Here is an 18,027-nt window from a genome sequence, read left to right on the forward strand (position 1 = left end):
ACTTCCCAAAGAACGATCCCAATGTATACAATGCCCCATTTTGTCGATACTGTGTGAATGAAGAGTGCCCGCATGCACACACATAGAGGTTTGTGCTCATTTCCATTGCTGGTGATGGACACTGTCTCCCAGGGGGCTAGCTTTCCTCAAATAAGCAGTTATTTGTTCCCTGCATGGGAAACTATCACCCTCTCTTTGACCTGCCTTTTTTGGGTGACAGTTTTGAGGAGTCTGTGATAAGGCTTGCACTGATGTCCTCTGGATTCCTTATTTTCTACCTTCTAGCGATGGACATAAGTCAGGAGTCTATGCTAGAGTCCTTCACATGCATTGACAGTGCTGATCACAAGGTGGTGTTGATTTGCTTGCAGACCTTAACTAGGATAGAGGAGATTACTCCTGAAATTGCTCTGTTTGTTCTTTGCAGAAAGACCCCAAAAGATGTTGTCCTTGTGGTAGATTGTGACAGGGTTGGGGCTATGGCACCACCATGCTGCAGATAACATGCAGCTCAACGTCTCTTTTTTGCTGAAGCTGGATGATGCCTTTTCTTAGGTTTCAGTACCTGGTGGAGATTGGGGCATGGATGAAAGAAAGTTGATTGAAGCTTAGTGTGAAGAAGATAAAGGTGATGCTAGTAGGCAGGAGGAGGTGAAACTCTTAGGCAGGCATTTGAAGGTATCTATCCCCATAATATATTCCTGCCCTTCTTTATTCTGTGAACCAATCTGAACTGCGGGTTACTCCCAGAATCTCTAGTGGTGTCAATGGCCAGAAGAGCGTTTTTCCATCTCCATTTAATGAAAGCATTGTTACTATGGTATTTCTCTTCAATATCTCACCACCTTTGTGACTTTCAGGAATGATTATGGAAGACACTCTATATTAGAACATACTTGGAGACCATCCAGAAGCTTCACCAGAACATGGCTGCCCACTTGGTTGGTGCTGACTGGCTTTCTATTTATTTTCAGGTACAATTCAAGGTGTTGATTTTGATCAATAAAGCCTTACATGGTTTAGATCTCATCTAATCTTGTGCATGTAGGTTGTACTATGTATGAATGTCTAAAGTTCTTTGGAATCATCTGATATGAATGGTGCGAACATAAATTCAAGTTACCAATGCAACTATTATTTGTTATTCAATTCTTCAAAGTTTAAAAATCATCAATTTTATAAACATCTGAATAATCATAAAACAGACAAGGATTTAAAAATTTAAAAATCTTCCTATTTTCTTGCTTATTTTTGTTTATGTGAGATACTTACCTGAAAAGGCAAAGAATTATACTTCCTGTCGTTAGAGCAATCAGAGATGCACTATGTCCAAGGGTGTAGATTGCCCTCACTAGTACGTAGAAATTAACCTATGAAGAAAAATATATATTCATAAACCATTGGTGATATGTGCAATCAAATGTGTAATAACGTGGCATTGCCTTAAATAGTTAAAAGAATAAAAACTGCATAATTTTCTAACAATTTTTAGTCTGGCTACCAGCTATAGAATTCCTGTGCAAATGTTAAACATGCTTATTCCCTTACACTTATGTAATACAACACCCCTAAAGAAGTCGTCTCTGATGGGGAAATCAAATGTGGGACTTCTTGATCTTCAAACATCAACTGCCTCAACCAAATAACCCTGCTCCATTAATAGGCTCGTAAGCCTCAATGTGGTTCAGCCACAAGAAAAAGTGAGAGCCACATTTTCTAAGCATGGGTTAGACTTGGAACAGTCTTCCACAACTTCTGCTCCAAAGCCCTGATTCAGTAGCCCAGCCTTGTTCAGCAACAGACATAAGAAAGCGCTTAAGTCCCACTGACTCCAAGTGCACATATTTAAATGCTTTGGTAAACTGGGGCCCGAACAGCTCTTCCTCTCTCTTTTCAAATTCCTCCTTAAAAGCCTAAAAGCCACTTCTACAAATCAAAAGCAGCGCAAAGGGGATGCACCACTGACCACCATCATTGTCCCTTAATTTACCACCTAAATATTAATACATGCAATGCTATCAGAAATAAAAAATGCATAAGAGTAATGCCAAAATGTCAGAATTAATCTGCTACTTCTTTTGATGCCTACAATGAAATTGTATTTGTCTCAAATTATTTTCCACTGAAGTACTATAAGGTATTAATACTGCAGATGTGATTTATGAGAAACAAATTAATAAACCATTTCTTGTTATCTGATGGAATTAACTGGTTGTTTTTTAACATCAGTGCAGGATGTTGTATCTTATGGAACCAATTTTCAAAGTTAGGCACATGCGTTTATGGGCATACATATTCTGGGGCCTGTGTTACTAAGGGGCACAAATTCACCTAGCCATTCAAAAATATATCATATTTAAGATAATAGGCTAGACTCTTTGCTACTGTAAGTCAGCCTAGCTCCATTTATTTCAATTCACCTATGCCAGCTGAGATTCTGACCTCATATTTCAAAAAGTAAAACTACGCCGCTTACAACATTTTGTATGTGTCTAAACTTCCATTTGTACAAGATTCTTCATTTGGATTCAGCACTTGTTGAAAATTATACAGAGTTAAACAATCTTGCAAAAACTCATCTGGTAGAAAAATGTGTTGTTTTACACCATTTTAATATTGCTAGAACACAGTGATGAAAGAATAACATTAGGAAGCTGTAATTTTTCCAGAAGAACAGCATTAAAAGGAGGTAATTTTAGTGATCCTGGTTTATGTCAAAATTAGCAGAACAATGTTTAAATCATTTTGCAAGCACAGCATGCATTTGGGCAAATCTAAATTAAATGTTAAATGAAATGAAGTATCTTGCAAATGTGGTATAATAGATATTCTTGAAGTTAAAAACTGAGGGAAACAAATTACCTACATTTAGCAAATAGATCTTAAGGACATTCCAAGCAAATGGCACCAGTCCCTGTTAGCAGCTGTATGAGGGAACATTCGCTAGTTATCTAAAGAGCATGGCCCAATTCCAACACACTACTTCAACAACTAATCAAACACCACCATTCTCCTAATTTCCAAATGGTACAATAGATACTACAAGGGAAATAGATGCCTACTTTTATTTTTGTACTAGACAGTGCATAGAAGTGGACTGTCTTGACACTTTTGTAGAACTTCTGACATTTTAGTATTGTTAGTTTGTTTTTAAAGTAGCAGTAAAACATTGGAGAGTGTGAAGGGGTACACTCTCACTTTGTGGGAGAGGAGACTAGTAAGCTTTTCTGAGCTCCTTCAGCGCCAACGAGGTGCACCTGTTAGGTTTGCTTTAACTGGAAAGAGGAGGGGAGGGAATCTTAAAGAGATAAAACCCGCCAAGGGTGGGTTGGGTTGTGGTGAACAGGAAGCAGACTGCTACACCTCAGAGAGTGATCTGCCAAGAAAGAGACGCTCACAGGCCTTACTGCCACTGAAACATCATGAACTAGCTGTAAGGATGCCCCAAGAGAAGGGGGTGCAAGTAGAGCCTAATTAAAGACAGTAGGCCAGCTGATAACCAAGTCCCAAAGGGCTGCCCCAGAAAGCCTGCCTAAGAGAGAGGCCCCCTGAGCTGTTCTCTTCCTTTACTCTGATCATCCTCTCTCACAAAGTAGTTTTGCTTGTTTGTTTGGTGTAGAGAACCCCTCATGTGTTACGAACACGGGAAGCACATTATAGAAAACTTGAATCGGGAACCGGTGGAGATGCAGAGGGGTCCCAACCCCTCCCCCTCCCCCCGAGGCACCAGAAAAAACATGGCTATGGAAATTAGTAAAGGTCCCAGTGGAATAGGAATGATCTTAGGAAGCTTCCCCAATTAAAGGACCAAGAACTGATGATAAACTTTCATTTTAAATTGAAATCCTGGACTTTCAATGGTATAAAATAGATTATTCCTTTTATTGTACTTCATAGGGCCCCCGTCCTACAAATAGACACCCTTTTGCATAACACCCTTACACTTCTCAATGGGATTCTGTGGGCACAGGAGCCCAGATCTTCAAAGGTATGTAGGTGTTGCTCCACTTAGCTTTGCAGCACCTAATCCCCGATGGCCAGTCTCCTAGTGGAACCCCTAGCCCCAAGCTAGGTGCCCAGGCTCCTAGGGAGACTCATGTGCCTAAACGAAGGGGAAGCTCAGCAGGGAGCTAACTAAACTAGCCAAGAATGAAATGCCAACCTAAGAGAGCTGAGCTAGTACACCTGGTCGACTGGGCAGAGATGGGCACCTCCCTCCACTCAGGATCCTCAGGATCCTCTGCTGCAAAACTCTTCCTCGAGTTAGGCTAGATAAGCCTAAGCCAGATCAGCTGCTCAGCTAGCCCATGCTCTAGGAGCTGAAACCATCACTGTTGCCCTATGTTTCCCTGTGCCCCTGGCTGTCTTTGATGTGGGTGCAGTACTGCTCTCCCCTACACCCCTATTGGCAGCCTGTATCCTGTCATTCAGTGTGGGATCTCACAGGTATCAGATCTTAGACATGCTCAGAGCATGCCTACAGGATTGGGCCCAGTTGACAAATAGGTGTATCCCTCTCTAGTTTGAGAATCCTGCTTGGAGACCTCTCTCCTCCTTTTTGAAATCCACTTCTTTCACAAACCCTCCCATGCGGATCTTATCACAGACAATGTTATCAGGCCTTACAGGGGAAGTTTGTTCGGTGTTTCCTGTTCCATTGAGTTCAACTGTAAGCGGCTCAGGCCAAGAACCTTGTGTTCTACACTTCTTGTAAAACACCCTGCGCACAGATGGTGCTCTATAAGTAATAGCCAGCAGGAGGTTCTAAGGCACCTTTCCTTCCGATTCAGAGTACTGTGCAACCAGCGCAATCAGGCCCATGCTATAAAAATATTTAAATTCCTACAATAATATTTAGCCTGCACTAAAAACACTAGCAATTTTATGAAATGTATTCCTGTTGTTATGGTGACTACCTAGCCCATATTTTTAAGAGCGATCCAGCAGTTTCAGCAAGGATTAGATCTTGAATTTGGACATTTTCTTTCAAACAAATGAAAAGTAGTTATTCTTAAAAGAAACATGTTTGTCATCTCTGAGAACTTATTACTCAAGTGGTTGGCTTCAAGATGAAACTGAATATAGCAAGTATCAGAGGGGTACCCGTGTTAGTCTGGATCTGTAAAAGCAGAAAAGAGTCCTGTGGCATCTTATAGACTAACAGATGTATTGGAGCATGAGCTTTCGTGGGTGAATACCCACTTCGTCGGATGTATTCACCCACGAAAGCTTATGCTCCAGTACATCTGTTAGTCTATAAGGCGCTACAGGACTCTTTGCTGAATACAGCATTAATTTATCAGTGAGCAATCATAAAATCCTGTCTTTTTAATTCACCAGATTGGTTCCAGTATTTACTGCTAATGGATGGGTTTCAATTGTTGTAATAAGTGTGTATTTTCTTAATGTTTTCAGTGACTAAGTCGGGTTTTATTACATGTACACCTAGAATTATTGTCATGTGCTGTATTCTAGATAACATTCATTTAAGATATATTAATAGCACACCTTTAAGAAATAGTGACTTCAGTGAACTGTCAGTTGAGTATAAACTTCCTATAGACCAGAAAACTATGCAGATTATCTCTGGTCTTTTAACAAAGCAGACCTATTACTCTGCTCTTACTGGAAATATAATGTTTCTCTGTTAAAAAGTAAGAAGCTGTGAACTCTGTTGTGATATAGTCATAATATGCTGTAGCACATCTTTATGTCTTGGTTTATTAAGATCATGGGATCTCAGGATTGCACTGTTCTGTAAATTATTTTATACAGAGGAGGTCACTGGCTCAAGCAAGTGTTATTAGTCCTCCATTTTCTTGGAAACAAATTCACACAAATTAAAAAGGGACGTAAAAGTTAATAAATTCAAAGCTATATCTTATATTGCATATATTTTTTTAAATCCTTACCTCTGTTACTACCATCCATATAGATGGTTATTAAAATAGAAATAATATTAAGGGCTAAATGATCCTGTCATGTGTATTATGCAATTCAAAGAGGATGTGTGCATGTTACATTCTTGGCACAAGAAAATGAAAGCTCCAAGGTTGGGAATACCAGGGAAGTAAATTGCGTTATATTGAAAGTACAAGTGAGAATGGAAAAAGATGGTACCAGAAAGTAAAGAAAAGGAAACCAGGATGTTACAGTCATTATAGTGGTCCTTTACCAAAAGTTTCTCTGTTACTAAAATATCTTCTCTTGTATGCTAGAAATAATACAATTAATAAATTAATGAATATCCTCACTAACTATTAAAGTAGTGATCCATACACCTTCTTCAGCAAGCAGCTAAACTCATTCTTATTGCTAGCACAAAAACCAAACAAACCACTGCACCTTTTAAACTCTGTATTTGGTAACATTTTAAAGTTTTTCTGTTTAGTATACTGGGCTACTGAAAGTCTCTGAACAAGATTAAATGAGACTTTTGTACACTCAAAAGCCTTAGATCGGTAAGAACTACATTCACTCAATACGTGGTCTTGTGCTCATGTGACTGCATTATTGGCCATTTAGATATCAAACGAATGTTTAAGGTTCCATTCCCCACTCTGTCACTAGCCTGATAAGTGACTATGGGCATGTCACTTCACTTCTGTGCCTCACTTTCCCCATTTGTGAATCTGACCACTGCCCTTCCTGGTTGATGAAAGAGAATCAGGCTCATTTGGTGCCCTTCATGACCACCACTTGAGTTATCATGAAATTCTTGTATTTCCTAAAATGTTAGTGACCCTTTGAGATGCCCCACCCGATCAAGAGAGATTATACATTCTTTTTAGTTTTGGTCTTGACAGGGAGGTATTTGTTTAGGAATAATGTAAATGGTTGGTGCCAAGTATATCAAATTTATGTCATGTTTAGTCTGCATTGCTTACCCTAACTTTTTTCCATGTTTGCATATTCTCATTTCAGAATAAATTGCACTGATTCTACATTCTTTGCCTTCCCCCATCATCCAGGCACAGCATCAGTTGTACTTTTATAAACTTAGAACTAAGTAGAAACTGATTTCTGAAATTCAGAGGCTCATGAACCATGATTAGTCGGAATATGTGCATTGGGGGCTTGTATGAGAGAGAATGACTACAAGTCATTATAGGGAAATTCACTGGCAGACCAGTCTGGCCTTCCTATGAGAGAGCCTGGTTACAGCAGACACCATCTGTATGACTTCATGTCAAGAACTGATGGGACTTAAGATTTCTCTTATTCTCCTTTTTCTTAGCACTCTACAACACTACATTTCGATGAGAGACACTACGAGATTTATTTGCATTACTTAATGCTATAGACTATTCTAAAATATGTGGGATTTTTAACTTGTTATTTCCTAGAGAAGAATTTTCCAAAGTTCTGTATAGATATTATCTTCTGATGAGCACTTTCTTTCAGTCTTCCAAGGCCAAGACTCTGTAGGTTGAATTTAATGTTTCGCCTACTCCTAGTAAATTAGAATAGAGTGCAGGGCTGTAAATAAGAGCCTGATCTAACAGCCATTGAAATCATTGGAGTCTGTCCATTGACTTCAATGGGCTTTAGACTGGGACCTACATGCACTACATTACTTTATTTTTAATCCTTATCAAGATTTTTTTCCTCCCCAGTCATCTTCATTATTTAAAAGAAAGACACTGGCATTTGTGCTTTTTGTTTTTAGCTTTTCTCATGCCAGTGATGATGTTTGATGATTAAACACGCCTGCTCTCCTTCAAACTGCTGCAAAAGACATTTTTATTGAGATTTTCAAAGGAGTCTAAGAGAGTTGGGTGCCCAAATCTCACCGGATTCAGTTGCTAAAGGACTGTTGTCTTTGCAATGTTATTGTGGAAATAAAAAATTCAAGATGAGTATATTAAAATTGCTTGGATGACAACTGCAGTTTCAACAATGTGAATAGGGCTCTGTCGTTTGACAAGTTAATGGGATTACAGGTTTTGTGTGCCAGCTTCATCCTTTCTGTTCAAAACAGACCCTACCATTTCCATTACAGCTTTAAGGATCTGCTCCATATACTAGGATTTCATTTCTTCCCTCCTAGCTCTTTCATTTTTGCTAGTTCTGTAACTTACATTTTTTCCTCTAGTTCATGAGTTTCAAAATCAGTGTAAGATTAGGTTCTATGCATACTGGAGTTGAAGCGGAATTAGAGCTGTGCCAATTCACTATATCAAATGTTTTTTCTCCCGTCCCTTTAACTGACTTTTTAAATTCTAAATAAACTGTGTTGCAAGACATGTGCTGGTAAATTGCAATGGCAGGGCCATATGCACTAATAAATATTACACAATGTCCAAAGGTTTCTTAGACAAATTATTGTAACTCATCCAGCTGATATCACTAGTGATTGTGTTATTAATTATCAGAGGGGTAGCCGTGTTAGTCTGGATCTGTAAAAGCAGCAAAGACTCCTGCGGCACCTTATAGACTAACAGACGTATTGGAGCATGTGCTTTCGTGGGTGAACACCCACTTCGTTGGATGCATGTGTCCAACGAAGTGGGTATTCACCCACGAAAGCTCATGCTCCAATACATCTGTTAGTCTATAAGGTGCCACAGGACTCTTTGCTGTTATTAATTAGGTTATTAATTTCTAGTGACATAATTCTACAATGTTTCATACTTACTCATCTAAAAGACAATCTCCGTTATGTAATTTCTCAGTACAATAACATTCATCCTACTAATACTTAGGCTGCTTACTGTACTAAAGCTAACATGCAACTCCATATGCATATTGCATAAAGTTAATAAGATCTGTTGGAGAGAAAACACTGTTTGATGTACAAAAATGCAAAGGGGCAGTGGCTTGGACTATTTTCAAGTTGGTTTAGTTGTACTACAGCTCAGTTGTGTTTGGGTTTGGAGTTTTTTTGCATGTCAATTGATAAAGCTTACACATCTGAATTTACCTTAAAGCTCCTTTGTACCATTCCTGCAGTATAAAGGGGCCTTACAGTGCACGTACATTTAAGTCAGTAAGGAACTGATTTACGTAAGACAAGTTTAAATCAAATTAAGAATGTTCAAAAAAGGTGTTTTGTGCCCCCATCCCCCAAACTATGCCCATGTTAAAAAGTGGGGGGTATGGCCCCCATGGCCACACCAGTTCCACCATTGGATCAAGGGTATGTAATGGCTTCTATATGAGGACAGACTAAAAAGACTGGGACTGTTCAGCTTAGAAAAAAGACAATTAAGTGGGGATGTGATGGAGGGCTGTAAAATCATGAATGGTGTGGAAAAAGTGAATAGAGAAATGTTATTTAGCTTTTCCCACAATACAAAACCTAGGGGTCACCTGATGAAATTAATAGGCAGTAGGTTTAATATAAACAAGAGGAAATATTTTTATACAATGCACAATTTATCTGTGGAACTCACTGCCATGGGATGTTGTGATGGCCAAAAGTATAACTGGGTTAAAAAAAAGAACTAGATAAGTTCATGGAGGATAGGTCTATCAATGGTGACCCTGAACCTCTGACTGCCAGAAGTCAGGAGCCAAAGATGGGTGGATCTCTCCAAAATTGCCCTGTGCTGTACACTCTTTCTAAAGCTCTGAAACTAGTGGCAGTTGGAGACAGGATAATGGTCTAGATGGAACATTGGGCTAATTCACTATGGCAGTTCTTATGTTCTCAACATGGTCATATACCAGTTTAAGTCAATTTAAATACACAACTTCCGTTAAACTGGTGTAACTTTCTGTGTAGACTAGGCCTAAGAGCCTTTTGTTGTCATTTACATCTGTTCAAAGTGAATGTGTTTGCATGATGCTGCAATTCTGAACTGATAACATTTGCACCCACTTTGCACAGGAAGAACTGACTACACAAGGTACAAGACAGTGAGAATCAGTCCTTAGACATTTATTGCATTCTTCTAATGAAGAAAGTAATTTATGTATTTTCCACCCTGAGAGTCACAGAAGAAAGTGCTAAATCAAACAGGCAAGAACTGCACCAGTCAGGTCTAGCTTGCTCCCCAAATCTTGACAGAATTAGAGAAAATATAAAACACCTTAACAGGAATCAATAACACCCAATATGGCAAAAGGCCATGTAAGAGTCCTTAGTTCCCTAAGAAACACTACGTGGGAGCACTGTGCCAGTGGTCCACTTTGTTCAGTGTCCTCTTTCCCAATGCCAGAGGAAAGTGTGAACCAACCCCTAATATACGGAATTACATAATATTATATGGTAAGACATGTTTTCCTAACTCACCTGCAGCTGACCAGTCCTGAAATCTCAAGGTCATAATTGTATTCTGCTGCTGTAACTGCAAATGTTAGTCCTAATTTAAATAAATGTCTAATCCTTGTTTAAAATGTACTATGCTATTTTCTTCAATATAGCAAGTGATGCAGGTTAATTCTATATTACATTAAAAATCATGGTCTCCATTTCAAATGTTTAACTTTTGAGTACCCTCCTTTGTTTTTTCCCCCATAGGAAAAGGTAGAATAAATATTGTAACACTCAATCCTTCCCTAAACTATTCTGTATTTTATATTCAATCCCATAAACCACATCTCCTCTTACTCATCTTCTTTACTTTTTTATGTTCTGCTCTCTGCCTTTTCTGAGATGCTGACCAAAACTGAATGCGGTAGAACAAGACCACTGAATTACATATTTTCTGTATTATTTCCATCCCATTAATGCAGCCTAATATCTTAATTGCTATTTTGTACACTGCACACGGATCAGGAATCTTCAGTGAGCTGTCCAAGATTCTGATCTGCCATTTGTGTTGCCCAATTACCTAGTTTCAGAGGCTGGCAGTTTGCAATGGTGTCAGATTAAAAGATGAAAGCAAAAAAGCACTGATGTTCCAAACAAACAATGAAAGGAGTTAGACATGCATTTAAAAATAAAGTTCAGGATCATTCAAAGTGAAGTAAACAAGCTGAAATGGATTTACAAACAGACAGTGTCAGCAGAGCACACAATGAAACTAGTTAGCAACAATTCAGAGTATGTTTTTTGAAGAGTCTAACTGCTAATGTTCCAGATCCGCAGTGAGATAGATCATCTGCATAAGAAAATGGTGGTTGGACCAGAACTCCCCTGAAGAATGCTGATGATGCCTGCCAGGGACATCCTCTCCTCCACTCTGTTCTGGTCTGCCAGTTCCCAACATGCAGACGAGAGGAACCCAATTCGTACAAAGCATCTGACAAACAGCTTCCATAGCATCAGCAGGAAAAGGGGAGCATGCAATGAAATCGGCACTTCTACTCCCCTAAGGGCCACACTCAACAGATACTGGGTATCTTCCATCTGTGGAAGTGGAGGGGACTGTGAATACAGAGCTGGATACTGTCTGAGTTGCTCATTATCAATTTCTGAACAGATTATAGGGCCCAATTATCAAATAGAGATGTCTAAAAAAAAGTCATTCCTACATCTGGATGCTCAGGCTGGGACTTGAATATAAATGGCCATTTTATGGACCCGATAGGATCTAACTCCTACAGTACAGGATCTAAGTGTCCTGTTACAGTGTTCAAATTACAAACCTGCTAGCACTCATGTATCCTTTAAAAATCATGAAAAGAACACTTTTTGTAACTAAAATTTTGTTTTTACAGAGACTAATCTTGTAAGGAAGGATTGAGTAATTTAAATATTAAACTTCTGTTCCTAGCTGTCCCCACACTGAAATGTTACCAACATTAGCATTAGAAAATGTTTACAAACAATTTGATACAAAAATAGCAAAAGTACAGGACACAGACTAAATTTCACTGCACAATCATACTGCTTCTCTATGGTGCCATCTATCCTCTATCCCTTATCTGCACAGTGGGCCTAGAGCGTCTCTGTGAACACCATACACTCATTTGAGCAGAGCCACTGAAGACTTGTCCTCACTCGAGCATTGAAGACAATGGGCTTCTTATGGTACTATCCTTGATAATAAGCATTTGCATAATCTGGTCTTTGGGTTTGATCCTTTAAACAGTTACATATGTGCTTAACTTTACCCATGTGAGTAGTCAATGCAATGACCAGATGAGACCAGTTAAGCATGTGCCTAAGGCCAGGTCTACACTAAAAAGTTAGGTCAACCCAGCTATGTCACTCAGGGGCGTGAAAAATCTAAACCCGAGCAATTTAGTCAAACCAACCTAACTCCTGGTGTAGACTCTGCTAGATTGACCTACTTACTGCCTCTCAGTTTGGTGGATTAACTATAGCAATGAGAGAACTCCTCCCGTTGCTGCAGTGAGTGTCTACATCAGTGGTCAGCAACCTTTCAGAAGTGGTGTGCTGAGTCTTCATTTATTCACTCTAATTTAAGGTTTTGCATGCCAGTAATACATGTTAACATTTTTAGAAGGTCTCTTTCTATAAGTCTATAATATAGAACTAAACTACTGTTGTATGTAAAGTAAATAAGGGTTTAAAAATGTTTAAGAAGCTTTATTTAAAATTAAATTAAAATGCAGAGCCCCCTGGACCAGTGGCCAGGACCCGGGCAGTGTGAATGTGACAGAAAATAAAGCTCGCGTGCTGCCTTCGGCACCGGTGCTATAGGTTGCCTATCCCTGGTCTACATTGAGGTGCTGCAGCTGTAGCGGTTTAAGTGTAGACATAGCCTACGTGTTTTCAGGGTCAGGTCCTTAGACAGGAATTCATCTCCTTGTTTGTCTGGGAAGTGCCTAGCATATTTTAGTTGCTATAATAATAAGTTATAGATTTGGGGGGCGTTTTCTCTAGATTTTATGAAAAATACCAAATTATTTCCTCAGTATGAAAACCAAGTAGCATGGCAGGTGTCAGTGGAGCAGAAATGTTTTCTGTAAATATTACTTTAAATATTTTAAAATCCTTCAGGTTTAGGATGGCAGTTAAACAGAATTACGTACAATATGCCATCAAGAAAGCAGAACTGGTCAAACCAACATCTGACTGAGTGAGCCAGACTCAACAAGGAAGGCAAGAAAAGAGGGGAAAAAATATCTCTCGTTCTGTACCATCCTGATCACCCACCCACCCCCTGCCACTATGTTTAGATTTTTATTTTATTTTTTTCAAAAAAATTCCTTGTGGTATCTGAGGGGATTTTATTTACAACCTCAAATAAAAAAAAACACACCAAAATTAATCTTAGTTTGAATCTTTCCAAAACGTGCTTGCTCTGGGTTGTACACAACATATATGTTTTCAGAAAGCAATGAAAATATTTCCATCTAGAAACTAACTGAATAAATAAAACCCAGAAGTGAAATTTCTAACAAAGGATTAGTTGTCCAGTCATGTTGAAGCAGCCAGGACCCCAATTTAGCCTTTGGCTACATACTCTAAGCTTGACAGTGACTGGCAGGGAGCCTGGATATGAAGCAATTCCTGTCACTTCTAGTCACTAGAAGGAATACAAGTGGGACGTCTTCCTCCAGCAAAACACATTACTTAATATCTCAGCACCACTGTAAACTTCCATGGCCTCTTCAACAAAATGTTTTAAATGAAGAGGTGCATGTGCAGGCTGAATGACACTGCTAGCTAGAAATCTCTCATCAAGGGTTTGAGAGGCCCAGGCTCACCTGAAGTGGAGGACCCTTAGGGACATGACTTGAAGACAAATGTTGAATCATAGAATATTAGGGTTAGAAGATCATCTAGTTCAACCTCCTGCTCAAAGCAGAACCAATCCCCAAACAGATTTTTGGCCCAGCTCCCTAAATGACCCCCCTCAAGGATTGAACTCAAAACCCTGGACTTAGGAGGCCAACACTCAAAGCACTGAGCTATCTCTCCCCAATATTTCAAGCCATCTTTCATTAGTCAGCTTATAGTACTCTGATGAAGTGTAACCTTAACCATTGACCATGATCTCGTAGTTCAAAGCAGGGACTTGAGTTTGTAAACAAACTAGCAGTCATTACTCTTACTGGGATTAAATTAGTTTCTCTTACTACACACACACCACTGTATGCAAGTTTTTTAAATGAGTCTCTAGTCCACCTTTTAAAATATGACCACCTTTCTTTCCTTAGCCCTTGTATGATTTTATTTCCCCTCCATTATAACCAACACAGAGCATAGAGTCTAGTAGTTTTCCACTGAGAATCAACCATGCTTCTCAAAAGATAGCAAATTCAATATAACAGATTGTCTTCAAAGGGACAAGAAAATCCCTTTGAACTATATCTCCAATTGCATTTTCTAGCTTATAAATGCAGGTTATGACCTATTAAATTTAGGTGCCAACATTTTCAATGTGACTAATGATTTTGGGGTCATAATTTGCAACACTTTAAAAGGTCCCATTTTCTTATGTGGACATATGTCTGCTAAGAGAAGATGCACCCACAATACTTGCTAAATTTCATGTGTGATCTTAACTTTCAGTAGGCCAAATTAAAACAATAACACAATGAGGAATGGTCTTCTCTGAAGCTTTAAAACTACTTCCTTATAAAACATTCAAACAGAAATGGTCAGGGCCCAAATTCTGCTCGACTGGTTTAAATGTCACTGAATGAAGCTGCTTCAGACTTATATCAAACCAGGGAAGAGTAGAGTTTGGCTCAAGGCCAGCACACTGCAATGAAGATAATATTTTACCATTAATTTTTATCATAGATAATACCCTTCATGAAGTGGACTTTATACTGCATAAGGGTAAAACAAATACACATAAACAAAATCAAACAGGGCATCGCCGCCAGCAATAATGCAGGCACCTGTGAAAAGCAACGTTAAAGAGGCAAGCTTTCATCAAGCCTTAAAAATGTTGGCACACTAACTCTCCAATGGGATTTGGAAGAGTTCCATACTGAGCCACAATTGCTGAAGTCCTTGTCCCTGTGAGTTTTTAGTTTCACCCAGAAGATTTGCAATAATTAGTTCATTGAATGGAAGCTGTCATGAGTAAACTGAGGACAGCAGACCAGGGTACATACTGCCCCAAACTAATTTTTAAAACAATGAAAACATTTTTAAAATGGATCTTAACACGGACATAGTGAAACTGAAGCTCTCCTAGATTTTCAAGTTTTATTCAGGACACAAACGGCTGCAATTCCATCATCCAAAGTTTTATGAACCTACTATTAACAAGTAATTGTAGAACATTACAATACACCTCTACCTCAATATAACACGACCCGATATAACACAAATTTGGATATAATGCGGCAAAGCAGTGCTCAGGGGGCGGGGGGCTGTGCACTCCGGCAGATCAAAGCAAGTTCGATATAACGCAGTTTCACCTAGAATGCGGTAAGATTTTTTGGCTCCCGAGGACAGCGTTATATCGGGGTAGAGGTGTAGTTCATATTTGTGATAATAAAGGCATGAATAGAACGCTTGGTCTCAAGAAAGTTCATATTGTCTTACATTTTGGAAATATTGCTTCTGAGAGGTAAACTTTAAAAAGAGATAAAGTTGTATTCATTACTGTATTTACTGAGGAAAATTTGCCATGCATAGCCACTAAATATAATCTAGCAGGTGGGTAGGGCCCTGCAGGGTCAGCTGTTTTCAGTTTTCAGAGTAATTGTCATGGAAATGTTTATATTATGATGAATTTATACTAAAAGTTGCAGAACTTATCCTACAACATTTTCTTTCTAGTGTGGTTGCCTGATGTTAACAGGTTTTAAGAGGATAAAGGATATAAAGGAAACTACATGTAAAAATAAAATGTAATAGAATGTGGTTATGTAATTCACATTTGCTAGAATACTTCTCTGTAAGGGCTCTTCTTATGCAGAATTGTAATTATTTTTTTTAAAAGGTACTATATTTTGGGCTAATATTTTAAATGAATTTAGTGCTGTGTTTACAAAGTTCAGAAGTCTGAAGTCTTCTGTATATCCACAGAATAGACACAGTACAGAAAGTAACAGTGCAAAACCTGGTTGTTCTTTCAACTTCAACCTTGGCTTGGAAAGACCTCTGGGGAGAGGGTAGTTTGATCCTTGGTCGTTCAGCTGAGACTGACTGTAAGGATCCAGGTTTTGATAAAACTTTAGGGGATGGTCCTGCTTCCATGGATATCCATGGGAATATTGCTATTAAGACGACATGGGCCCTTTTTATTTTTGTGGAACATTGGTCCACCTGTTATGATGAGAGGAGACATCTAAGTAGAATGGGAACCAACCTCCTTGGAGTCAGGCTGGCTGGCATACTCGGGGTGTGTGTGTTAAACTAATAACAAAGGGGAGGGTAGAAAGAGGGACGATATGAACACTCAGCACAAAATCGAGATGTTGAGAACAAAATTAATCAAAGGAATCAAAGGCCACAAAGAGAAGAAATTTTTTAATTGGCTCTACATCAGTGCTACTAGCCTGGATAACAAACTGGACTTGGTTAATTTATGAACATAAATTTGATCTAGTTGGTATTACTGAAACCTAGTGGGATGATTAAGAACATTGGAATATAAAACTCAATGGTTATAACTTACCTATGAAATATTGAGTAGGCAAAAGGGGACATTATGTGTTTGAGTCACAGAGAACTCGGAAGACAGTGATCTTGCATGCTTATGGATCAATGTCCTAACAGACAAATCACAAGATGAGATATTAGCTGGTGTCTGCTACAGACCACCAGAATGACAGTAGGGAACAGGATGAGTGGCTCCGTAAGCATATATCTATTTGTACAGAAAAAAACAATTACTAACCTTTCATCACTGTTGCTCTTCAAGATGTGTTGCTCATGTCCATTCCATTGTAGGTGTGTGTGCTCACCGCATGGATCGGTGCTGGAAGTTTTTCCCTCAGTAGTATCTGTAGGCAACCCACTCTGGTGCCTTTTGGAGTGGCGTGCGGATGCGCCGGTATAAAGGGCACCACCAGCTCCCCCCTCTCTAAGTTCCTTCTTGCTGGAACTTTGACAGAAGGGAAGGAGGGTGGGTCATGGAATGGTCATAGGCAACACATCTCGAAGAACAACAGTTATGAAAGGTTAGTAACAGTTTTTTCTTCTTCGAGTGCTTGCTCATGTCCATTCCATTGGAGGTGACTCCCAAGCAGTACTTCCAGAGGCAGGTAGGAGTTCATGGACGTGTCGATTGCAACACAGCTCTGCCAAAGCCAGCATCATCTCTGGTCTGCTGGGTGATGGCATAATGCATCGTATGTATATCCCAAATAAACTAAACTTCAAGACAGGGCCGCCCCGAGGGGGGGGGGGGTCAAGTGGGGCAATTTGCCCCAGGCCCTGGGCCCTGCAGGGGCCCCGTGAGCCCTGGCCCGGCAGTGGTCCAGGTCTTCGGCAGCATTTCGGCGGTGGGAGGTCCTTCAGTGCTGCCGAAGACGCGGAGCGACTGAAGGGCCCCCCACCGCCGAAATGCCACCGAAGACCCGGACCGCCACCAGATGAGTACAAGTGCTGCAGCTCCCCTGCTTTGCCCCAGGCCCTCTGAATCCTCTGGGCAGCCCTGCTGCAAGAGGACCAAAAATGTGCCACCATGGCTAAACAGAGTAAAAGAGGTGATGAGAGACAAAAAGGCATCCTTTAAAAATAGGAAGTCAAATCTGAGTGAGGAAAACAGAAAGGAGCATAAATTCTGGTAAGTCAGGTGTAAAAGTATAATTAGGCAGGCCAAAAAAGAATTTGAAGAGAATCTAGCAAAAAACACAAAAACTAACAGCAAAAATGGTGTTAAGTACACCAAAAGCAGGAAGCTTGCCAAACAAACTGGGGCCACTGGACGATTCGGGTGCTAAAAAGTGCACTTAAGGAAGACAAGGCCATTTGCATCCATCTTCACTGAAGAGGATGTGAGGTCCCGTGCTGCCCCCTGCCAGCAGCGATCCTGTGCTGCCTCCTCCCCCTCCCCCCAGCACTAGCAGGTACCCCAGAGCCCCCTCCAGTCCCAGCACCAGCGGGTGCCCCACAGCCCCCCGCCCCCAGCACCAGTGGGTGCCCCAGAGCCCCTCTCCGGAGCAGCAGCTGTACCCCCGGAGTCCCACAGAACACCAAAAATTTAGTCAGGGGTATATAGTACAAGTCAAGGACAGGTCATGGGGCCGTCAATTTTT

At 40.0% G+C, this 18,027-nt stretch overlaps 1 protein-coding gene across 1 annotated transcript in view; it reads right to left on the bottom strand.

Annotated features, from left to right (window-relative positions):
• The window catches only part of VIPR2 (vasoactive intestinal peptide receptor 2), a 91,059-nt gene that overhangs the window by 27,894 nt on the left and 45,138 nt on the right, over window positions 1-18,027 (bottom strand). The window contains exon 5 of the mRNA XM_039521420.1: window positions 1,273-1,370. Within this exon, the coding sequence (XP_039377354.1) occupies window positions 1,273-1,370 (98 nt within the window). The remainder of the gene's footprint in view (window positions 1-1,272; window positions 1,371-18,027) is intronic.

The sequence above is a fragment of the Mauremys reevesii genome, linkage group 2, assembly GCF_016161935.1.
Source record: "Mauremys reevesii isolate NIE-2019 linkage group 2, ASM1616193v1, whole genome shotgun sequence".
NCBI lineage: Eukaryota > Metazoa > Chordata > Testudines > Geoemydidae > Mauremys > Mauremys reevesii.